At 43.3% G+C, this 25658-nt stretch overlaps 2 protein-coding genes across 4 annotated transcripts in view; both read left to right on the top strand.

Moving 5' to 3' along the window:
* Positions 1 to 14797: 14797 nt before the first annotated feature.
* Positions 14798 to 25658, top strand: part of LOC139571546 (SANT and BTB domain regulator of class switch recombination-like) — a 32514-nt gene continuing 21653 nt past the window's right edge. The window contains exons 1-3 of one of the 2 annotated variants that reach the window (XM_071394527.1): positions 14798 to 15220; positions 15697 to 16472; positions 16764 to 16886. In XM_071394527.1, the coding sequence (XP_071250628.1) occupies positions 15144 to 15220; positions 15697 to 16472; positions 16764 to 16886 (976 nt within the window). In that variant the 5' untranslated portion in view covers positions 14798 to 15143. The remainder of the gene's footprint in view (positions 15221 to 15696; positions 16473 to 16763; positions 16887 to 25658) is intronic. The other variant, XM_071394526.1, reaches the window with a different exon arrangement.
* On the top strand, positions 16894 to 25517 carry LOC139571548 (uncharacterized). Of its 2 annotated transcripts, none has more exons than XR_011674319.1 (2): positions 16894 to 19804; positions 23797 to 23929. XR_011674319.1 is itself a non-coding variant. In XM_071394532.1 (2 exons), the coding sequence occupies exons 1-2, from the start codon at positions 19675 to 19677 to the stop codon at positions 24201 to 24203; spliced, it is 537 nt and encodes a 178-aa protein (XP_071250633.1). In that variant the 5' UTR covers positions 19634 to 19674; the 3' UTR covers positions 24204 to 25517. The 2 variants fall into 2 exon arrangements, 1 of the variants encoding a protein (XP_071250633.1); XM_071394532.1 differs by having other exon boundaries at positions 19634 to 19804; positions 23797 to 25517.

Here is a 25658-nt window from a genome sequence, read left to right as displayed (position 1 = left end):
TAATGTTAGGCTTTGTCCCCATTGTTTGGTGTAGCAGTAATGTTAGGATCCCCATTGTTTGGTGTAGCAGTAATGTTAGGATCCCCATTGTTTGGTGTAGCAGTAATGTTAGGATCCCCATTGTTTGGTGTAGCAGTAATGTTAGAGTCCCCATTGTTTGGTGTAGCAGTAATGTTAGGATCCCCATTGTTTGGTGTAGCAGTAATGTTAGGATCCCCATTGTTTGGTGTAGCAGTAATGTTAGGATTTGTCCCCATTGTTTGGTGTAGCAGTAATGTTAGGATCCCCATTGTTTGGTGTAGCAGTAATGTTAGAGTCCCCATTGTTTGGTGTAGCAGTAATGTTAGGATCCCCATTGTTTGGTGTAGCAGTAATGTTAGGCTTTGTCCCCATTGTTTGGTGTAGCAGTAATGTTAGAGTCCCCATTGTTTGGTGTAGCAGTAATGTTAGAGTCCCCATTGTTTGGTGTAGCAGTAATGTTAGAGTCCCCATTGTTTGGTGTAGCAGTAATGTTAGGCTCCCCATTGTTTGGTGTAGCAGTAATGTTAGGCTCCCCATTGTTTGGTGTAGCAGTAATGTTACGATCCCCATTGTTTGGTGTAGCCGTAATGTTAGGCTTTGTCTTCAGCTGCTGAAACTGTGTGAACAAAACTTTTTTAATTTGATTTGATTTATTTGATCATGTAAAAACACAATTCCACCACACATGTAGATGCAACGTATTTTAAATCATCAAGGATAACAGTTTTTGTTTTCTATTTCCATTGTGGTCCTCTTGTTTTTGCCCGGTAGCCAGGGACTTTGAACCACTTTGCAGAATGTGAATGTGCAGCTATACCTCTTGGCTGTGGGTGAGAGGAGGAGGGGGAGAGGAGGAAGTGGAGAGGAGGAGGTGGAAAGGGGTGGATGACAAGCCAACAGAGCCCAAAGGTCACATTTCGAACCCAACCCCGAACACCACGACCACCACCAGTATTCTCATACACCCCCACACAGTGACATCACAGTCTAGAATCCCACCTTACATTTGGGATCCCAACAAGATGGAAATGCATGGCCAGCAGCTACAGTGTGCACCATAGAGGATACAGTCCTGTTAAACACAGGGATAGATACAGAACACATCACCAACACACACACCTACCTATCTAACCTCTCTCTCTCTCCTACCCTCCCACCCCCTCTCCCTTTCACACACATATACACGTAAACAGTGACATCAGAAAGCACTTTCAAGATTCACACCTTTTATCAAATACTCAACAACCAGAAGAGATGTCTCTTTCTGCACACCCCACCCTGTGCAACTGGGTCCTGGACGTCCTGACGGGCCGACCCCAGGTGGTGAAGGTAGGCAACAACACTTACATTATGCTGACCCTCAACACAGGGGCCCCACAAGGGTGCGTGCTCAGCCCTCTCCTGTGCTCCTTGTTCACCCACGACTGCGTGGCTTCACACGCCTCCAACTCAATCATCAAGTTTGCAGACGACACTACAGTGGTAGGCTTGATTACCAACAACGACGAGACGGCCTACGGGGAGGAGGTGAGGGCCCTGGCGGAATGGTGCCAGGAAAATAACCTCACACTCAACGTCAACAAAACAAAGGAGATGATCGTGGACTTCAGGAGACAACAGAGAAAGCACGCCCCCATCCACATTGCTGGTGGAGAAGGTGGAAAGCTTCAAGTTCCTCGGCGTACACATCACAGACAAGGAGACAAGAGGCTGAAGAAATTTGGCTTGGCCCCTAAGACAGATGTACCATTGAGAGCATCCTATCGGGCTGTATCACCGCCTGGTATGGCAATTGCAGCATCTGCAACCGCAGGGCTCTCCAGAGGGTGGTGCGGTCAGCCCAACACATCACCGGGGTCACACTGCCTGTCCTTCAGGACACCTACAGCACTCTGTGTCACAGGAAAGACAAGAATATCATCAATGACCTCAGCCACCCGAGCCACGGCCTGTTCACCCCACTACCATCTAGAAGGCAGAGACAGTACAGGTGCATCAAATCTGGGACCGAGAGACTGAGAAACAGCTTCTATCTCCAGGCCATCAGACTGTTAAACAGCCACCACCACTAGCCGGCCACCGCCCAGTACCCTGCCCTGAACTTAGTCACTGTCACTAGCCGACTGCCGCCCAGTACCCTGCCCTGAACTTAGTCACTGTCATTAGCTGGCTACCACCCGGTACCCTGCCCTGAACTTAGTCACTGTCATTAGCTGGCTACCACCCGGTACTCTACCCTGCACATTAAGCCGGGTGTACACGACACGACTTTGGCCACGATTTAGCTGTCCCAGACAAGTTTTTGAGATCGGAGACAAAATCCCCCATGTGGTTGCCTACCTGGGGCGCACGGCTGTCACTGATGATGTGAGCGGGTCAGAGACACAATCTGAGGGCTACCGATCCCGTCTTTGAGCCGTCCCAGACGTCCTGATATTTTAAACGTGTTTGATTTTATTGGCACAAAATCTGGAATGCTCTTGAGGTGTGAGATGTGCAACGACACATTTTGAGAACGGTGATCAGCAACAGCCAATGAGAGCTCGTCAGAGAAGAAGCCAGTGAGATGAGGACGTTGTTTCACATCAACCAGAATGTGTAGACTAGAGCAGGACTAATGACTAATACTGGTATGAATATATAGACTAGAGCAGGACTAATGACTAATACTGGTATGAATATATAGACTAGAGCAGGACTAATGACTACTACTGGTATGAATGTATAGACTAGAGCAGGACTAATGACTAATACTGGTATGAATATATAGACTAGAGCAGGACTAATGACTAATACTAGTATGAATATATAGACTAGAGCAGGACTAATGACTAATACTGGTATGAATATATAGACTAGAGCAGGACTAATGACTAATACTGGTATGAATATATAGACTAGAGCAGGACTAATGACTAATACTGGTATGAATATATAGACTAGAGCAGGACTAATGACTAATACTGGTATGAATATATAGACTAGAGCAGGACTAATGACTAATACTGGTATGAATATATAGACTAGAGCAGGACTAATGACTAATACTGGTATGAATATATAGACTAGAGCAGGACTAATTACAAATACTGGTATGAATATATAGACTAGAGCAGGACTAATGACTAATACTGGTATGAATATATAGACTAGACCAGGACTAATGACTAATACTGGTATGAATATATAGACTAGAGCAGGACTAATGACAAATACTGGTATGAATATATAGACTAGACCAGGACTAATGACTAATACTGGTATGAATATATAGACTAGAGCAGGACTAATGACTAATACTGGTATGAATATATAGACTAGAGCAGGACTAATGACTAATACTGGTATGAATATATAGACTAGAGCAGGACTAATGTCTAATACTGGTATGAATATATAGACTAGACCAGGACTGATGACTACTACTAGAATGAATATATAGACTAGAGCAGGACTAATGACTAATACTGGTATGAATATATAGACTAGAGCAGGACTAATGACTAATACTGGTATGAATATATAGACTAGAGCAGGACTAATTACTAATACTGGTATGAATATATAGACTAGAGCAGGACTAATGACTAATACTGGTATGAATATATAGACTAGACCAGGACTGATACTTACTACTACTAGTATGAATATATAGACTAGAGCAGGACTAATGACTACTACTGGTATGAATATATAGACTAGAGCAGGACTAATGACTAATACTGGTATGAATATATAGACTAGAGCAGGACTAATGACTAATACTGGTATGAATATATAGACTAGAGCAGGACTAATGACTAATACTGGTATGAATATATAGACTAGAGCAGGACTAATGACTAATACTGGTATGAATATATAGACTATAGCAGGACTAATGACTAATACTAGTATGAATATATAGACTACAGCAGGACTAATGACTACTACTGGTATGAGTTTGTACTTGCCTTTAACCAAAGCTAAAGTGTAAAATCCTTCCAGCTCTGAATATTTCAATCAATGTTATTCAATTCAACATGTATAGATATTTCAACTCTGTATGGCAGCGTGAATGTCTGACTGAACGTCTATGAGTCTGCTTTGAGCCACAGCTCATCGTAGCCACGTTACAATCTAATCACAACATTGTTTTTCACGAGACAGCGTGGTATCAAGAATCATCACATCCAAGTGAATAATCATGTAGTGTGTGACTTCCTGTCTGTGTCACATAGTTTAGTGTGGCACCACTACGTTGGCAACAACACAACAAACTACAGGAAAGACGGTACTTTAAAGTGAGACGCTCAGTAATGTTAGATTAAAGTTATGTAGTGTCCACTCGGTTTTAGAGACTGCTGCCCTATGTACGTAGCTATTGAACACTGGTCACTTAATGTTTACATACTGTTTTACCCACTTCATATGTATATACTGTATTCTAGTCAAGGTTCATCCTATACAACTACTGCTGTACACATTTTCTATTCATATACTGTCCATACTGTCTATACACACCATCATCGTACATATATATTTAAATTCTGGACTCTGACGTTGCTCTTTCTGATATTTCTTAATTCCTTTCTTTTTATTTTGGGGATTTTTGTGTATTGTTTTGTATTGTTAGGTATTATTGCACTAATACTGGTATGAATATATGAATATATGAATATATAGAATATATAGAATATATAGACTAGAGCAGGACTAATGACTAATACTAGTATGAATATATAGACTAGAGCAGGACTAATGAGCCAGCAGCATACCAGAAATATCAGAAAGAGCAACGTCAGAGTCCAGAATTTAAATATATATGTACGATGATGGTGTGTATAGACAGTATGGACAGTATATGAATAGAAAATGTGTACAGCAGTAGTTGTATAGGATGAACCTTGACTAGAATACAGTATATACATATGAAGTGGGTAAAACAGTATGTAAACATTAAGTGACCAGTGTTCAATAGCTACGTACATAGGCCAGCAGCATACCACCCTGCATACCACTGCTGGCTTGCTTCTGAAGCTAAGCAGGGTTGGTCCTGGTCAGTTCCTGGATGGGAGACCAGATGCTGCTGGAAGTGGTGTTGGAGGGCCAGTAGGAGGCACTCTTTCCTCTGGTCTAAACAAAGATCCCAATGCCCCAGGGCAGTGATTGGGGACACTGCTCTGTGTAGGGTGCTGTCTTTCGGATGGGACGTTAAACGGGTGTCCTGACTCTCTGAGGTCATTAAAGATCCCATGGCACTTGTCGTAAGAGTAGGGGTGTTAACCCCGGTGTCCTGGCTAAATAACCAATCTGGCCCTCAACCATCATGGTCACCTAATAATCCCCAGTTTACAATTGGCTCATTCATCCCCCTCCTCTCCCCTGTAACTATTCCCCAGGTCGTTGCTGCAAATGAGAACGTGTTCTCAGTCAACTTACCTGGTAAAATAACGGATAAATAAAAAAAACTGTTGGAGCTAGAAACACAAGCATTTAGTTAGGTGTTATTGCACTGTTGGAGCTAGAAACACAAGCATTTAGTTAGATATTATTGCACTGTTGGAGCTAGAAACACAAGCATTTAGTTAGGTATTTTTGCACTGTTGGAGCTAGAAACACAAGCATTTAGTTAGGTGTTATTGCACTGTTGGAGCTAGAAACACAAGCATTTAGTTAGGTATTACTGTTGGAGCTAGAAACACAAGCATTTAGTTAGGTGTTATTGCACTGTTGGAACTAGAAACACAAGCATTTAGTTAGGTATTATTGCACTGTTGGAGCTAGAAACACAAGCATTTAGTTAGGTATTATTGCACTGTTGGAGCTAGAAACACAAGCATTTAGTTAGGTATTATTGCACTGTTGGAGCTAGAAACACAAGCATTTAGTTAGGTGTTATTGCACTGTTGGAGCTAGAAACACAAGCATTTAGTTAGGTATTTTTGCACTGTTGGAGCTAGAAACACAAGCATTTAGTTAGGTATTTAGTTAGGTATTTATGTTGACTTGACCAAATATTTTGATATGGTAGACCATTCCATTCTTGTGGGCCAGGTTAAGGAGTATTGGTGTCTCTGAGGGGTCTTTGGTCTAGTTTGCTAACTACCTCTCTCAAAGAGTGCAGTGTATAAAGTCAGAACATCTGCTGTCTCAGCCACTGCCTGTCACCAAGGGAGTACCCCAACTCTCCATCCTAGGCTCCACGCTCTTCTCAATTTACATCCACAACATAGCTCAGGCAGTAGGAAGCTCTCTTATCCATTTATATGCAGATGATACAGTCTCAGCTGGCTCCACCCCGGATTTTATGTGAAATACTCTACAACAAAGCTTTCTGAGTGTCCAATAAGCTTTCTCTGCCCTTAACCTTGTTCTGAACACCTCCAAAACAAAGGTCATGTGGTTTGTTTCCCCCACAGGTGTGATTACTACCTCTGAGGGTTTAGAGATTGAGGTAGTCACCTCATAAAAGTACTTGGGAGTATGGCTAGATGGTGCACTGTCCTTCTCTCAGCACATATCAAAGCTGCAGGCTAAGGTTAAATCTAGACTTAGTTTCCTCTATCGTAATCGCTCCTCTTTCATCACAGCTGTCAAACTAACCCTGATTCAGATGACCATCCTACCCATGCTAGATTACGGAGACGTAATTTATAGATCGGCAGGTAAGGGTGCTCTCGAGCAGCTAGATGTTCTTTACCATTCGGCCATCAGATTTGCCACCAATGCTCATTTTAGGACACATCACTGCACTCTATACTCCTCTGTAAACTGGTCATCTCTTTATACCTGTCGCAAGACCCACTGGTTGATGCTTATTTATAAAACCCTCTTAGGCCTCACTCCCCCCATCTGAGATATCTACTGCAGCCCTCATCCTCCACATACAACACCCGTTCTGCCAGTCACATTCTGTTAAAGGTCCACAAAGCACACACATCCCTGGTTCGATCCTCTTTTCAGTTCGCTGCAGCTAGCGACTGGAACGAGCTGCAGCAAACACTCAAACTGGACAGATTTATCTCAATCTCTTCTTTCAAAAACTCAATCATGGACACTCTTACTGACAGTTGTGGCTGCTTCACGTGATGCATTGTTGTCTCTACCTTCTTGCCCTTTGTGCCGTTGTCTGTGCCCAATAATGTTTGTACCATGTTTTGTGGTGCTACCATGTTGTGCTGCCGCCATGTTGCGTTGCTACCATGTTGTTGTCATGTTGTGTTGCTACCATGCTGTGTTGTCATGTGTTGCTGCCATGGTATGTTGTTGTCTTAGGTCTCTCTTTATGTAGTGTTGTGTTGTCTCTCTTGTCGTGATGTGTATTTTGTCCTATATTTATATTTATTTTTTATCCCAGCCCCCATCGCCGCAGGAGTCCTTTTGCCTTTTGGTAGGCCGTCATTGTAAATAAGAATTTTTTCTTAACTGACTTGCCCAGTTATATAAAGGTTCCATTAAAATATAAGCATTTAGCTCGGTAGTACTAGCATTTAGCATTTAGCTCGGTAGTACGAGCATTTAGCATTTAGCTCGGTAGTACTAGCATTTAGCATTTAGCTAGGTAGTACTGCCCTGTTGGAGCTAGGAATACAAACATTATGCTGCACCTGCAATAACATCTGCTAATATGTGTACGTGACCAATAAAATGTGATTTGATTTTGACATTACACGGCACCTGCTAAAACCACACATGACACATCATCATCCGTCTCACTAGGCTGTAGAAGAGCCGTGCTTCTGTCTTTGAGGTCACAGCGTCAGTCCTCTCACAATAGTCAAGCAGACATCATGCACCATACACACACTGTATGGCTCACTTCTGCTTTTACTTTTACAGGAGCACTGTTAAAGGGGAACTACTGTACACACGACCATGGCTCTTCTGCACAACTACTAAAACACTTCTCTGGACAGCATTGTCTTGATTTTGCTTACAGAAAACCAAGTAAAATCGCAGTCTGACATTCAGGAAACCAATAAATAATACAATGATCTATGTTTTTTTCTTAAATAGACCTTGTTTTATAGAAACGTGATGATGGAGATCATTTGACATGAACAATACATCTGCTAAATGTTGATCAAATGTTTTGAATTGGGTAATCTTAGTATGGATTCTGTCAGTCAAATACACCAATGGTTATTTGATCTAAGTTGTGTATTATCACTCCCAGTTGAAAAAACTCCCTCACCTTTGATACTTCAGTATAATTTCCATCAGCCTCAGGGCGACCTCTACTGGCTGAAATGGAGTAATGCAATGGAGCCACATCTTTGATGGAACTGACATCCTCAAGAAAAGACAAAAAGTTAATCACTTCAGTGCAATTTTCTCAAGTACGTTGTACATTTTCAGAACTCTAAGGGTAAACATCTAAATAGATTATCAAAATGGCTCGCATTTCAAAACTCCAAGCACATTTTCAATTGACTGAGTACAACAAACAAATTCACAATATCACTTGTTCACTGCACCAAATCACTCTTTCAATTTCAATACATATTCAGTATCCACTTTTCAAAATGCAATATTCATTTTACTTTTGATATGATTTTCTTGTCATTTGCTTATAATACATTTAACTATCACTTAATCAAACTGCTCAAAATGGATTAACTACTGAACCAGGATTATGTATTTATTATATTTAACCTTTATTTAACTAGGCAAGTCAGTTAAGAACAAATTCTTATTTACAATGACGACAAACCAAAAGGCAAAAGGCCTTCTGGGGGGACGGGGGCCTGGGATTAAAAATAAAAAATAAATACAATATAAATATAGGACAAAACACACATAACAACAAGAGAGACAACACTGCATAAAGAGAGACCTAAGACAACAACATAGCAAGGCAGCAACACATGACAACACAGCATGGTAGGAACACAACATGGTAGCAACACAAAACAGGGTACAAACATTATTGGGCACAGACAACAGCACAAAAGGCAAGAAGGTAGAGACAACAATACATCACACAAAGCAGCCACCACTGTCAGTAAGAGTGTCCATGATTGAGTCTTTGAATGAAGAGATTGAGATAAAACTGTCCAGTTTGAGTGTTTGTTGCAGCTCGTTCCAGTCGCTAGCTGCATTGAACTGAAAAGAGGATCGAACCAGGGATGTGTGTGCTTTGGGGACCTTTAACAGAATGTGACTGGCAGAACGGGTGTTGTATGTGGAGGATTAGGGCTGCAGTAGAAATCTCAGATGGGGGGAGTGAGGCCTAAGAGGGTTTTATAAATAAGCATTAACCAGTGGGTCTTGCGACGGGTATAAAGATATGACCAGTTTACAGAGGAGTATAGAGTGCAGTGATGTGTCCAAAAAGGAGCATTGGTGCCAAATCTGATGGCCGAATGGTAAAGAACATCTAGCCGCTCGAGAGCACCCTTACCTGCCGATCTATAAATGATGTCTCCGTAATCTAGCATGGGTAGGATGGTCATCTGAATCAGGATTAGTTTGACAGCTGGGGTGAAAGAGGAGCGATTACAATAGAGGAAACCAAGTCTAAATTTAACTTTAGCCTGCAGCTTTGATACGTGCTGAGAGAAGGACAGTGCATCGTCTAGCCATACTCCCAAGTACTTGTATGAGGTGACTACCTCAATCTCTAAACCCTCAGAGGTAGTAATCACACCTGTGGGGGAACCAAACCACATGACCTTTGTTTTGGAGGTGTTCAGAACAAGGTTAAGGGTAGAGAAAGCTTGTTGGACACTAAGAAAGCTTTGTTGTAGAGCATATAACACAAAATCCAGGGAGGCGCCAGCTGAGTATAAAACTGTATCATCTGCATATTAATGGATGAGAGTGCCTCGTTAATGTATATAGTTTGATAACTGCTGAACACTGTAACGTTCAATATTTTTACATCATAAATGTATCAATTTGCATCAATTTATGTTAGAAGTTTTCAAACCAAATCATATACAGTGGGGAGAACAAGTATTTGATACACTGACAATTTTGCAGGTTTTCCTACTTACAAAGCATGTAGAGGTCTGTAATTTTTATCATAGGTACACTTCAACTGTGAGAGAAGGAATCTAAAACAAAAATCCAGAAAATCACATTGTATGATTTTTAAGTAATTAATTTGCATTTTATTGCATGACATAAGTATTTGATACATCAGAAAAGCAGAACTGAATATTTGGTACAGAAACCTTAGTTTGCAATTACAGAGATCATACGTTTCCTGTAGTTCTTGACCAGGTTTGCACACACTGCAGCAGGGATTTTGGCCCACTCCTCCATACAGACCTTCTCCAGATCCTTCAGGTTTCGGGGCTGTCGCTGGGCAATACGGACTTTCGGCTCCCTCCAAAGATTTTCTATTGGGTTCAGGTCTGGAGACTGGCTAGGCCACTCCAGGACCTTGAGATGCTTCTTACGGAGCCACTCCTTAGTTGCCCTGGCTGTGTGTTTCGGGTCGTTGTCATGCTGGAAGACCCAGCCACGACCCATCTTCAATGCTCTTACTGAGGGAAGGAGGTTGTTGGTCAAGATCTCGCGATACATGGCCCCATCCATCCTCCCCTCAATACGGTGCAGTCGTCCTGTCCCCTTTGCAGAAAAGCATCCCCAAAGAATGATGTTTCCACCTCCATGCTTCACGGTTGGGATGGTGTTCTTGGGGTTGTACTCATCCTTCTATTCCTCCAAACACGGCGAGTGGAGTTTAGAGCAAAAAGCTCTATTTTTGTCTCATCAGACCACATGACCTTCTCCCATTCCTCCTCTGGATCATCCAGATGGTCATTGGCAAACTTCAGACGGGCCTGGACATGCGCTGGCTTGAACAGGGGGACCTTGCGTGCGCTGCAGGATTTTAATCCATGACGGCGTAGTGTGTTACTAATGGTTTTCTTTGAGACTGTGGTCCCAGCTCTCTTCAGGTCATTGACCAGGTCCTGCCGTGTAGTTCTGGGCTGATCCCTCACATTCCTCATGATCATTGATGCCCCACGAGGTGAGATCTTGCATGGAGCCCCAGACCGAGGGTGATTGACCGTCATCTTGAACTTCTTCCATTTTCTAATAATTGTGCCAACAGTTGTTGCCTTCTCACCAAGCTGCTTGGCTATTGTCCTGTAGCCCATCCCAGCCTTGTACAGGTCTACAATTTATCCCTGATGTCCTTACACAGCTCTCTGGTCTTGGCCATTGTGGAGAGGTTGGAGTCTGTTTGATTGAGTGTGTGGACAGGTGTCTTTTATACAGGTAACGAGTTCAAACAGGTGCAGTTAATACAGGTAATGAGTGGAGAACAGGAGGGCTTCTTAAAGAAAAACTAACAGGTCTGTGAGAGCCGGAATTCTTACTGGTTGGTAGGTGATCAAATACTTATGTCATGCAATAAAATGCAAATTAATTACTTAAAAATCATACAATGTGATTTTCTGGATTTTTGTTTTAGATTCCGTCTCTCACAGTTGAAGTGTACCTATGATAAAAATTACAGACCTCTACATGCTTTGTAAGTAGGAAAACCTTCAAAATCGGCAGTGTATCAAATACTTGTTCTCCCCACTGTATATTCCACACATTATCTGAATGTTGTCAAGCAGAGAGACAGCTGATTCTGTATTAGCTGCCAAGTCACATAGAAAAGGTGATCTTGAACAATGGCATACACACACCGTGCTAATCCAATGCTACACCAATACATTAACCAACTGCTTTACAATACCCCATCAAAACCCCTTTATCTGATGGTTCTATGTATGTACGTTATAATCATAATGAAACTGTAAGACTGACATACAACATGCTCACGATCTGCCATCGGATACAAAAAAATATGGTTTGTAAAAACCAATTCTGCGTGTCATGTTATAGCTAAATACTGACTAAACGATGTTCTCGTGATATTTCACAGACAACTCTTCATGAATGACTCAGGGGTGAAAGATGTGTTCACCTCAAATGAATGCACAATCAAAGATTCTGAACATAAGACAGGAGGCATGACAAGTGTTCTCAGTTTAGAGTTTTGTACTTACAGTTTTGAAAATATACTACTTTACATCTTAAAAACCCACCGAAGCAATTAAAAAAAAACTGTTATTGACACCAAAATGCTACAGCCAAAGTTAATGTCAGAGAAGTGAAGCTTGCTCAGCTGGATTACAAATACAATATCAGTGCTTTATTAAAGAATCCCTCCATGGCTTTGAGTAGGGAGATGGATCAACTGAAGTTGAGGATCCCTGGTGTCTGATACACGCCGTTTGGTGAGAAGAACACCCTGTGTTGAGGACGAGACTGAGGAGACCATGTCTATCCTTTTGTATTTTAATTGAGTGTTTGCCTGATAAAGTCATGCTAGGAGATGTTAGTTATCCCATGAGACCGTTTGTTCCGAACCCCATACTGTGTTTCAGGTGCCAATGGTTATGGCCACTCATGTTGCAGCAGTGTGTAGGAGGGAGATTCCTAGATGTGAGAAGTGTGGAAGAGGGCATGGGACAAAGGAGTGTGTAATTTCTGAGGAGAAAGTAGTTTATTGCAATTGTGGGGGGAGACCATTTTGCTGTGGATCAAACATGTCCTGTGCGAGTGAGACAGGTATTGGCTGCCTAGGCTATGAGACAGGTTGAGGTTTCCAGGGTTCGAGCAGTGCAGAACGTGACATGGGTGATGGGCCAAGGGTGAGGGATCATGAGAGGATACCAGTAAGTAGTAGGCCAGGACTGAGTGACCCGGACAGTTGGTGGTTTAGCAAGGTTGGTTTCTTGGTGTTCATTTCTATGATAATTAACTGTAGCCTACTGCACAGATGGAGGAAGTCACAGAAGATAAAAGCAGCAGCAGCAGAAAGGTTATTGGGAGTGAAAGATTTTACGCAGGGCAGGCTCCAGGCATAAGCGACATAAGCTGTCGCATAGGGCCCCCCCAAAAAATATATACACTGAGTGTACAAAACATTAAGAACACCCCCCACCCCCTTTTTGCCCTCAGAACAGCCTCAATTTGTTGGTGTCGAAATCTGTAGCCCTGATATCAGGGGGCCCCCACTGATTTTGTTAGATACTCTCACTCAGATATCATAGCATAAGTCATGGCAAAATGCGTAAAATTGCAGGAAATTAGCTTTAAAACTGCAAAACTTTCTCTCAACGGCAAAATTGGTAGAATTTAAGGAAATTAGATTTAAAACTGCAAAAAACTTTCTCTGCCCTATTGCAAAATAAGTAAAACTGGATAATTTTTTTATAAAATTGCTACATTTTCTCTCGACCCATTGGCAAAACGTGTAGAATTGTAATAAATTAGCTTTAAAACTAAAAATGTTCTCTCCGCAGTCAAGAGGGGGGCCACTAAAATGTTTTGCCCGCTTGGTGGGGGGGTCCCCCAACCAAATAATGGTCTAATGCCAACAATGAAACAAGGGTTTCATTGCGCCTTGCTCCCTGTGACTTTAATATAGATGACTTTAATATAGATGACTTAATGTAGATGACTTAATGTAGATGACAAGGTGTTTACCCATGTGATAGATAACAGACTGAACGAGGGCATGACATTATTAATAAGTGATACTCAATCTGACCTATTAGATTACAGACATATGATTGATGATGGTTTTATTTTTTTATTTAATTTATTTTTATAAAGCTTTTGATATGATTGAACACCCATGTATGTTACAAACACTGGAATATGTAGGTTTAGGTGAAAACGGTGTAAAGGTGATTGGAATGTTATATGATGGTAATAATAGTTCAGTATCTCTTCAACATGGAACATCTAAATGATTTGACGTGAAGAGAGGAATTCGTCAAGGATGTCCCAGCTCACCATTACTGTTCATTCTTGCGGCTGAGTTATTAGCTATCCTTATAAATGTTAGTCTGAAGAACAAATCTTACTGCAGAGACTTACTACAAGACTTTACTAGAAGTTCTACAGTCAGAATAAGAACTAGATCATTTTCCTTTATCACCTAAAGCTAAAGAACTTGATCTCAAAACAATGAATGACATTTACCCATGTAATGATTTCATAAGACAGAGATTCAACTTTGACTTTAACCATTGTGTGTTTTGTTATTCGGATATTGAAACGGCAGAATAATTGTTTCCCCCATGTCAACCTACCTAAGCCTTTTGGGGTGCATTTCAGTACTAAATCACATAATGATCTATTCATACGTACTTTAACGTTTATCAGTTTGGTTTTCTAGTGGAGGACAGGAAAGGTGAATGTACAGTATGTATAACTTGATCGTAATTGGGTTTTTTTTAAACTACCCCATTTATTGTTTTCTTAAACAAGGTAAAGTGAAATAAACAATCTTTGAAATTGGTTCAATCCAAACAAGCCCTTAATCTTTATCTCTGTAATTTGATTTCTGAATAAATTCCTGAATGTTTGTACAAGTTTGCTCAGTCTGTTTATTGAAATAAATGTTATTTCTACATGTGAATTATGTCTGTTTGATTTTTAAAATGTCTAGGAAAACAAAACACTTCTCTGGACAGTATTAGTATTATCTCGATTTTTTTGCATTGTTAATAGCAGTAAAATAGCAGTCTGACATTCAGAATATCATAAATAATACAATGATCTATATTTAAAAAAAATAGACCTCGTTTTATATTTTAAAAAATGTAACGATTGAGATCATTTGACATGGACAATAAATGGGGTAAACGTTGTATTAGTATTGGTTCTGTCAGTCAAATACACCAATGGTGTTGCGTATTTTCGCTCCCAGTTCTCTCAGTTGAAAAAACTGTCCCACCTCATCTTTGATACTTTAGTATTATCTCCATCAGCCTCGGGACGACTTGGAACGGAATAATGCAATGGAGCCAGAGCCCTCTAGGCTCTACTAATCAACGCCGAAAAAATACAACAAAGTTGCTGACTTCAGAGACGTTAAACTTGCCCAGCAAGAATGAAAATACAATATAAAATGCGTTATAAAATACATCCTCTCTGGCTTTATGCCTTTAAACCAATTGTGTATTGTTTAAAACGTTTTCCGTATCGTCTTATTGATTATTTTGGTCTGGCACACAGGAGTCAGCCATGGAGCTAGATAGGTAGCAATTTGCTAGTTACTACGGGGAAGTGAAGGAAAAACGGTTAAAACGGTGTAACGTCAGACAATTTGTACGATGGCATCGCAGCCTCCTCCTAAACCGTGGGAAAGGCGGATTCCAGGAGCAGCCATGAGTGCACCAGTTAACTATCGGTAAACAAGTTATTGCTTACTTGACGAGTTGTTGTCTATGGACTAACTATGTATGAGTTAGCTAGCGTTAGCCTCTAATCTAGGCCCAGGCCCTAACTAGGTCGGAGCTTGTTGTTTTGAGTCTGCCTAACGGACAGAACTAGCTAGATTTCTATATTTGACAATAGTTTAGTATTGGACTGTTATTGGATAATAACTCAACCAAAAGTGCCCACCGAGTTCCAATCTAGTTATAGTAGCTAGCTAACGTCGTTACCTGTGACTGGCATGTCGTTTGTTTTGTTATCTAGCTAACGTTAGCTAGACGTAACCCATTGCACAACGTTAACACTCCTAGAGTGCTCAGACTTCTCTATATTTACGAAACCAAAGGAAACTAGTTTTGAGGCGATTTATTTTTAACATTTTGACAACACGTGATTGAATTGAATGTTCACACTGTTTTATAAATTATGCCCCTCTTTCCAATCCACCAGGTCGACTGACTTTGCCCCACCAGGTCCCTCCACCTCCGGCCTCTCTGGTTCTGCCGGTCCTCCCGTCTTGACCCGCATGGTGCCCCCCGTCCCCCCTCGCCCTGTCCAGTCCATCCAGTCCTACCGTCCCTCCTACGGCTCCTTCCCTGGCTCCTCACACAACCCCTATGGTAGCTCCAGCCTCTACGGTGGAGCATACAGCCCCTACAGTCCCTACAGTGGTGGCTATGGCATGGGAGGGGGGCTCGGTGGTGGCCTTGGTGGGAGCCTGGGCTACAGCCGCTTCGGCCAAACCGGTGGTGAAGACGTGGCGCCCAGTCGGTTTGTCCAACAGGCAGAGGAGAGCAGCCGTGGCGCCTTCCAGTCCATCGAGAGCATCGTCCAGGCCTTCACCTCGGTCAGTATGATGATGGACGCCACCTTCTCGGCCGTCTACAACAGCTTCCGAGCCGTGCTGGATGTAGCCAACCACCTGACACGGTTACGGATGCACTTTACCAAGGTTCTGTCGGCCTTCGCCCTGGTGCGCACCCTGCGCTACCTGTACCGCCGCATACAGAGGATGCTGGGGCTGAGGCGGGACGGTGAGGTGGAGGACCTGTGGGCAGACAGTGAAGGATCTGTTCTGGCGACCAGAGGGGCTGGAGCCGCAATGGAAGACCCCAGAGCCGGAGCAGTCAAGTCGTGGCCCATCTTCCTTTTCCTGGCCGTGGTCCTAGGAGGGCCCTATCTCATCTGGAAGCTGCTGAGCTCCGCCCAGGGGCCCGAGGAGAGCGGTGAGGCCCCTTACTGTCTGTGTGTGGGCTCTCCTGTATATCCTTTGTCTCTCTGACTGCCTGTCTGTTAACCACAGTTTCGCAACCTCAAACAGATGGGTCAGGGTTAATCTGAACATACACTGCTAATCTGGCTCTGTGTATGCTCATAAGAAAGAGAAGTGTGCAACATTTTTGTTGTTGTTTGTTACGTTAGTCAGCACCTTACCAAAAGGATGTCTTGTTTTACTTCATTAATATTCCCTACAAGGACTATATAATTACATTTTGATTGATTTAATCCCTATGCAGTCACCAACTGGGCTAGTGGGGAGGATGACCATGTGGTTGCCAGGGCGGAGTATGACTTCACAGCTGCGTCGGAGGAGGAGCTCTCACTGAATGCTGGAGACATGCTCAACCTGGCTCCTAAAGGTAAGAAACCAGGAGGAGAGGGGCGAATCCAACCCACAACCAGCACCGTGCTCTAACCCAGTGTTTCTCAACTCCAGGCCTCCAGTACCCCCAACAGTTCACCTTTTAATTTAAAAAAAATTGTGGCCCCGGACACCTTATTCAACTTGTTAGCTAGTCATAAAGCCTTCGATGAGTTGAATCAGCTATGTTTGACCGTAACTTCACATCAACGTAGTTGAGCGGAGACGAGAGTGGGCGGAGTGTACCTCCGACTACATCTAGTCGCTGTCAGTTGATACGAGGAAACGGTCGGTGGTTGTATTAGATTAACATTTTATTATAAAGGTAAGGGTTTAAGAATTTTAATTTTTACAGGTATCAACTGTCAGCGACTCGATGTAGTCGGAAAAACAGTCCATACTCTCGTCTCCGCTCAACTCTGTTGATGTGAAGTACATGGTTGAGTTTTACTTGGCTAGTTTGCCCGGGACATGTGCTGTTGGGGGTACTGGAGGAGCGGAGTTGTTTTACTTGGCTAGTTTGCCCGGGACATGTGTTGTTGGGGGTACTGGAGGAGCGGAGTTGTTTTACTTGGCTAGTTTGCCCGGGACATGTGTTGTTGGGGGTACTGGAGGAGCGGAGTTGTTTTACTTGGCTAGTTTGCCCGGGACATGTGCTGTTGGGGGTACTGGAGGAGAGGAGTTGTTTTACTTGGCTAGTTTGCCCGGGACATGTGCTGTTGGGGGTACTGGAGGAGCGGAGTTGTTTTACTTGGCTAGTTTGCCCGGGACATGTGCTGTTGGGGGTACTGGAGGAGCGGAGTTGTTTTACTTGGCTAGTTTGCCCGGGACATGTGCTGTTGGGGGTACTGGAGGAGCGGAGTTGTTTTACTTGGCTAGTTTGCCCGGGACATGTACTGGAGGAGCGGAGTTGTTTTACTTGGCTAGCTTGCCCGGGACATGTGCTGTTGGGGGTACTGGAGGAGCGGAGTTGTTTTACTTGGCTAGTTTGCCCGGGACATGTGCTGTTGGGGGTACTGGAGGAGCGGAGTTGTTTTACTTGGCTAGCTTGCCCGGGACATGTGCTGTTGGGGGTACTGGAGGAGCGGAGTTGTTTTACTTGGCTAGTTTGCCCGGGACATGTGTTGTTGGGGGTACTGGAGGAGCGGAGTTGTTTTACTTGGCTAGTTTGCCCGGGACATGTGCTGTTGGGGGTACTGGAGGAGCGGAGTTGTTTTACTTGGCTAGTTTGCCCGGGACATGTGTTGTTGGGGGTACTGGAGGAGCGGAGTTGTTTTACTTGGCTAGTTTGCCCGGGACATGTGCTGTTGGGGGTACTGGAGGAGCGGAGTTGTTTTACTTGGCTAGTTTGCCCGGGACATGTGTTGTTGGGGGTACTGGAGGAGAGGAGTTGTTTTACTTGGCTAGTTTGCCCGGGACATGTACTGGAGGAGCGGAGTTGTTTTACTTGGCTAGTTTGCCCGGGACATGTGCTGTTGGGGGTACTGGAGGAGAGGAGTTGTTTTACTTGGCTAGTTTGCCCGGGACATGTGCTGTTGGGGGTACTGGAGGAGAGGAGTTGAGAAACACTGTTCTAAACCAGGAAGCCATTGGAGCCACCAGATTAACCCTGAGATGCCGAAGGAGCCTACTGCCATGTCTCAGGGTTACACAGTGCTGCAGGCAGGGCTCGCGACTAACTTTTTCTGTCATTGTCCCAAAGTGCAATTTCAACTCAACATAAATCGTCCCAAAATGTAAAATGCTTATTTTTTTATTTATTGATATGCCAACGTGGATCTAGGTAATTTGCAGTGCTTTTAAAGTCATTGGTGTATTTCTGAGACAAATACAGTCAATATTACATCAACTTAATTAGTTAAACAAAACTTTTTCATCTTAATGAGAACAGACAAACATCCATTTTTATAATTGTAATGTTTCTTAAACAATACATGTATTACTAGTAAGATGTCATGTGGTGTATTGTTTAATTTCATTTTTTGTGACCTGAGTCTTTTAACCAAAATGTTCACCTGTCCCTTTCTTAAGGGTAGGAGGTTAAAGTGGTAATGGGACTTGTTTGTGCCTGTGAGATAGAGGGCGGCAGTCCAAACACATTTTACCCCCCTCAGCCCTCGCGCTAGCCACTTCCCTCGGGGGGAAATCCCTGTCGAAACCAGATGCAGTTTGATTGCCATCTTAAGTAGAGGTCCAATTCACAAACGTTACCCCCTCGGCCGTCGATTCAGCTCGAGGGAGCTAGTGAACTACTTTAATCGCTTGTGGGGTTGATATGACCCTCAATTCAATGCAAACTGTAGTCACGTGTCAAACTCTGGTGGCCTTGGTGTCATTTAGTCAACATAGCTGAGGTACACTTGGATGTGTGGCTCAGTTGGTAGAGCATGGCGCTTGCAATGCCAGGGTTGTGGGTTCATTCCCCACGGGGGGACCAGGATGAATATGTATGAACTTTCCAATTTGTAAGTCGCTCTGGATAAGAGCGTCTGCTAAATGACTTAAATGTAAATGTAAATGTGACGATGTAAAATGTCATTCAAAGGTTTAGGGCTGAGGGTTGTCTACTTTGTGTTTGGACTCCAACCATAGTCTGACTAGTATCCCTAGCAGTTGAAACTCCAACATAGAATAACAACCTGGCTTGTGAACAAAACAATGTCAATAGCCAAGAAAACACAAGGACAAAATCACACTTCAGTAGACTTTCGTTTCGAGTAAATGAAACAAACTTTTGTGCCTGTGAGCAGCGCTTCTAAAAATGAACCTGTCATTCAGCTCTTCACATGCACGCAACACCCAGACAGGAAGTGTTGCAGCGCGAAGCAGAAATGAACCTGTCATTCAGCTCTTCACATGCACACAACACCCAGACAGGAAGTGTTGCAGCACGAAGCAGAAATGCGTTTGGTTCAGGTCAGTAAGATACCATATTCTCTAGAATACCATAGGTGACCCCGTTTCAGGAAACTAGATGTATGTCGCGGGTCACTACTTCACAGGAGAGACGTTTGATCATAAACATAAAAAAATCTAAATGCGTATTTATTTATTTATTTTGGCAGAAATTTAGTCTTGAACATGTGAACTTTCATGTGCCTTTAATAACGAACTTGTAGCTAGCTAACAGTAAGCTTTAACTTGCAATGAAAACAACTTTGACAAAATTAGAAACGTATAATATATCTGTAAATACGAATACAATTGTTAAATTACGCAAGGGAAACGACACAGGATGTCTTACTTAATGAAAGGGTTTGCAGTCTGCCGTGAAGCTTTCATCCATGTATACTGGTAAGAGTCCAGCTACAGTTTCAGATATTATACCTTTCTAATTTTGTCAAAGTTGTTTTCATTGCAAGTTAAAGCTTACTGTTAGCTAGCTAGCTGACGTTAGATGGCTGGCTCGCTAGATAACATTACGTTTATGATCTGTGTGTAGTAATGTTGCAACCAGTCAGGATATTCTCGATGGTGCAGCTGTAGAACTTTTTGAGGATCCATGCTAAATCTTTTCAGTCTCCTGAGGGGGAATAGGTGTTGTCGTGCCCTCTTCACAACTGTCTTGGTGCGCTTGGACCATGTTAGTTTGTTGGTGATGTGGACACTAAAGAACTTGAAACACTTGACCTGCTCCATTACAGCCCTGTCGATGTGAATGGGGGCGTGTTCAGCCCTCTTTTTCCCGTTGTCCATGATCAGCTCCTTAGAGAGAGACTGGCACTACGTTACCAGGACTTTGACCTCCTCCCTATAGGCTGTCACATCATTGTCGGTGATCAGGCCTACCACTGTTGTCGTCAGCAAACTTGATGATGGTGTTGGAGTCGTTCTTGGCCATGCAGTCGTGGGTGAACAGGGAGTGCAGGAAGGGACTAAGCACGCACACCTGAGGGGTCCCGGTGTTGAGGAGCATCGTGGCAGATGTTGTTGCCTACCTTTTACCACCTCAGGGCAGCCTGTCAGGAAGTCCAGGATCCAATTGCAGAGGGAGGTGTTTAGTCCCAGGATCCTTAGCTTAGTGATGAGCTCTGTGGGCACTATGGTGTTGAACGCTGAGCTGTAGTCAATGAATAGCATTCTCACGTAGGTGTTACTTTTATCCAGGTGGGAAAGGGCAGTGTGGAGTGCAATAGAGATTGCATGATCTGTTGGGGCGATATGCGAATTGGAGTGGGTCTAAGGTTTCCCGGGATGATGTGTTGATGTGAGCCATGACCAGCCTTTCAAAGCACTTCATGGCTACAGAGGTGAGTGCTATGGGGCGGTGGTCATTTAGGCAGGTTACCATGGAGTTCTTGGGCACAGGGACTGGTCTGCTTGCAACATGTAGGCATTATATACTGGGTCAGGGAGAGGTTGAAAATGTCAGTGAAAACACTTTCCAGTTTGTCTGTGCAGGCTTTGAGTACACGCCCTTGTAATCCATCTGGCCCCCCGGCCTTGTGAATGTTGACCTGTTTAAAGGTCTTACACACATCGGCTACGGAGAGCCTGATCACACAGTTGTCCGGAACAGCTGGTGCTCTCATACATGCTTCAGTGTTGCTTGCCTCGAAGCGAGCACAAAAGGCATTTAGCCTGTCTGGTAGGCTCGCGTCACTGGGCTACTTGCGGCTGTCCAAAGGCAGTAAGACACAATCCTATTGTTGCACCTTCAGATATTCCCTCTAAGTTTCCACCATTAGGCTGAATATCCATCTGTCGCTTTATTATGAGGTGCGCGTTTGAGAACGTTGTTCTCCTGTAATAGAGTTTTGGAACATTGACATGAGACGAGTGAACACATTGCTGTGCTTGTAATATAAATGTATTCATAGATCAACTTTGAAGCTACATGTGACATGTTTCATCAGCCTCGTCTTTGTGTTTAAACCTTTTACTATGGAACCGCTGAATGCATTTTATATTTTTCTGGCCTATCGTCGCGGTAACTGTCCGGGCAACTGTCCCAACGTCTGTTTTGAACCGTCCCAGACATAGTTTTTTATCGTTCTTGAGAAGACAGGACGCCCTTAATTTCAATCCCTGACTGCAGGAACAGGATCCGGCACCTCAGTTTGGATGCCAACGTTCTGGAACCTACTTGCCAGGTACTTCTCATGGCATGAAACACAATTGTCACTGTTTGCAATGTAAAAAGGATATTAAGAGCGATCAAAGAGAAATCAAGTTGACTCCTCGTTAATTATCCTGCCCCCTGCTTTGGCTGGGCCAGGACCATATTCTTATAGGGGGGGGGGGGGTTGCGCAGTAGTGCGTTAGAGTGTCTTACAAGATGTCTACCCTTAACTCCTTCTCTATAGTCCGTAGTAGCAGAGTGTTTGGGATCTGACATGGGGCACGTGGGAGGTTCTCCCAGCCCCACACACAGCTAGTGGTTAGTTAGGGTGGTTAGAAACGTCATAGATACAACCCACAGACTCTTAGACCTACTCATCCACACAGAGATATAGGTCTCCCCCCCCCCCCCCCACACACACACATATACACACGCATTAACGGTTTTGACAGCCCAAAAGTGTCACACCCCCACACACACGTACGGTGACCATGTTTCACATCAGCCCACGCTTTCTCTCTCTGTGTTCTTTCTCTCTCTCTCTCTCTCTCTCTCTGTGTTCTCTCTCTCTCTCTGTGTGTTCTCTCTCTCTCTCTCTCTGTGTTCTCTCTCTCTGTGTTCTCTCTCTCTCTCTCTGTGTGTTCTCTCTCTCTCTCTGTGCTCTCTCTCTCTCTGTGTGCTCTCTCTCTCTCTGTGTGCTCTCTCTCTCTCTCTGTGTGCTCTCTCTCTCTCTCTCTCTGTGTGTTCTCTCTCTCTCTCTCTCTGTGTGTTCTCTCTCTCTCTCTCTCTGTGTGTTCTCTCTCTCTCTCTCTCTGTGTGTTCTCTCTCTCTCTCTCTGTGTGTGTTCTCTCTCTCTCTCTCTGTGTGTGTTCTCTCTCTCTCTCTCTGTGTGTGTTCTCTCTCTCTCTCTCTGTGTGTGTTCTCTCTCTCTCTCTCTGTGTGTTCTCTCTCTCTCTCTCTCTGTGTGTTCTCTCTCTCTCTCTGTGTGTGTTCTCTCTCTCTCTCTCTGTGTGTTCTCTCTCTCTCTCTCTGTGTGTTCTCTCTCTCTCTCTCTGTGTGTTCTCCCTCTCTCTCTCTGTGTTCTCTCTTCCAATTCAAGGGGCTTTATTGGCATTGGAAACATGTTTACTTTGGCTTAGCAAGTGAAATAGATAAACAAAAGTGAAATAAACAATAGGAAATGAACAGTAAACATTATACTCTCTGGGTTCTCTCTCTGTGGACTCTCTCCATCTAGAGGCTATCCCTCCTACAGTGTCACCATTGTGATGTCACCGCAGGTGGAAATATCAGTGTGTGTGTGTGTGTAACGCAGACTTGAGAAAGGAGATTGTCAGGGTTCTGACTTGAAAGAGAGGGGGAGAGAGGAGAATTGACGTAGACAGCAGCCTTGGTAAAACCACAATGACGAGAGGGAACAATGAGGTAGGGTCCACACTTAGAGAAGATTACTAGAGTTGGTTTAATTTTGCGGTAGGCCTAGATCAATTATTTACCAAGACATCTTAAATCGGTGGATTTTTCTGTGCGTATACCGGTATGATTTATCTGCTGCATTGTTGGTGACTTAATTCTTTTCTCATGCGCTCTGGTACCTTGGAGCCCCCTCTGTCTCTCTTGCACTCACTTTTGTTCCGGTACCTTCCGATTTAGAAATGAAGTACTGCGGTTACCACTATATGTTATCAGGGGGAAAGAGTGCTGGAGGCCTTGGGAGGAAGAAAGCTAGCACTGTAGCAGGCAGGTCAACAGAACGCCATTCAGAATGGGTTACATACTGAATGTGTTCCTGTTAACCAAGTCTGCTAATTGACCATGTTATATCCTCTCTCTCCCCTGTGTGCAGAGCATCAACCCAGGCTGCGTGGGTGGCTGCTGGCCAGTGTAGACGGCCAGACCACAGGCCTCATACCTGCCAACTACGTCAAGGTCCTGGGGAAGAGGAGAGGCAGGAAGCACGCTGAGCTGGAGAGGCAGGCTCAGGTTCAGGCCCAGCCAGGGAACCCACTGGGCACCTCCCTTCAAGCCCTCCAGCCTAACCTGGCTACGGGCCCAGTGCCAACTCTAGCCCCAGGCTTGGTTTCAGGCCTAGGCCCAGCTGAAGCCGTCCCAGTAACTATCCCAGAGGAGCTGCTGGAGTGCGTGTATAGGGAAACGCCAGCCGGTTACAGCAGCCTGGGTCTGGGTGTAGTGCCTAGCACCACTACAGCTTCAAGCACAGTGCTCACCATACCAGAGAAGATGGACCTGTGATGTCTGACTTTGTGTTTTCCCACACATCCGTTGAGGCTGTACGTGGTTTGTTGATGAGCTGTTCTGTATAGCTCGGTCCCGTCCAGCAGTGGGGAACCACTTGATCTACATCCAGAAGGTTATTCATGTTCACAATTCAGTGGCTTTGGTTTGCCATTTAATCTGCCTGGAAGCAATTAGTAAGGTTGGTATATGAGGTATTGAGTACCTGGATAAAGGAGAAGTGGTTCTATCAGACATCTGGATATGAGTGTTTCCAGAACACTATCTTGGTTTGGATGTCTTGTCAGTGGTTATCTAAACCAACCAATACCTATCCTGTACCAGCCTTGTCAGCACGGTTACACTACATTTTAGCCCAATAATGATGCATATTTAAATGTTTTTGATATAGATTTATTTAATTAACAGTGAATGAGTACATTAAGATCAAATTAAGTACGCTAAGAGATTATGCTAATATTTGAGAGAATATTGCATCGTTTGACATTGACAGGACAAAGCCATAATATTATATTTCTGAAATTCACCGGTTTGTTCCAAGTTAATGTCGTTGGTTTGATATTAAAAGATAAATTCATGGGAATAGAACGGGTTTGGAAGCTCTAACCCTGGCAATTTGACTGGTAAACTCATGGGTACACTCACAATGGCTGCCTGATTGTGACTCAATCGTTTCCATGGTATTTTGGAATGTTCTATCAACTCCTGGGTTGCCATGGTAATGTAAAACATTTATTCAAATGATGCTAGCTGATGTGGCTCATGCAATGGAATGTATTGTTTTTGTAATGTCAGTTGACATCACAGGCCCAATTGAAGAGTACAACTTCCTACTTGTGCTTCCTGGCTCGGGTCTAGGTTGAAGATGGGAATATTTTAGACCTAGGCATGGGTACACTCAATGTCTACCAGTCCACCTATTATGTCAACATTGACTTGGAGACTATTTCTATGGGTAAATGACTATCACGGTTCAGATTTGGTTCCAATGGAAGGCTTGACTTGGTTTTAAATCGGTGTTAATATGGTTGTAAAATGTTGTTTGAAATTCGGGAATGGTCCAACTATATCTTGAATGTTCTGTAAAATGTCCTAAATATTCAAAGTGAAGTTTTCAACTTGGAAAATAGAACTATCCAATATCAAGATATATTAAATCAAGAAGTTTTGTGGAATGCATCTGTGTAAGAACTGAAATAGCGGTCCTCATCTTGGGGTGTTTCAGTGGTATTTTTAGTCCTCACTCTCCTGAAAAACTGTAATTATGTAAATACAATTATTTTGGAAATAAACATTTTCAAAACCTGAAAAGTGGCCTTTGGCTTTTTCTTACCAAGAAATGAAAAACGTATTATACACATCACATGGCAAAAATAAATTGCTAACTTAACCTGTTTAGTTTTATATCATTGGATGTTAATTGTTTTGAAAATGTAATGCGTCCATTATAAC

Source organism: Salvelinus alpinus, chromosome 3 (genome assembly GCF_045679555.1).
Source record: "Salvelinus alpinus chromosome 3, SLU_Salpinus.1, whole genome shotgun sequence".
Classification (NCBI taxonomy): Eukaryota; Metazoa; Chordata; class Actinopteri; order Salmoniformes; family Salmonidae; genus Salvelinus; species Salvelinus alpinus.
Note: the sequence above shows the minus strand (reverse complement) of the source record. Positions and strands in the feature narration are given on the sequence as shown.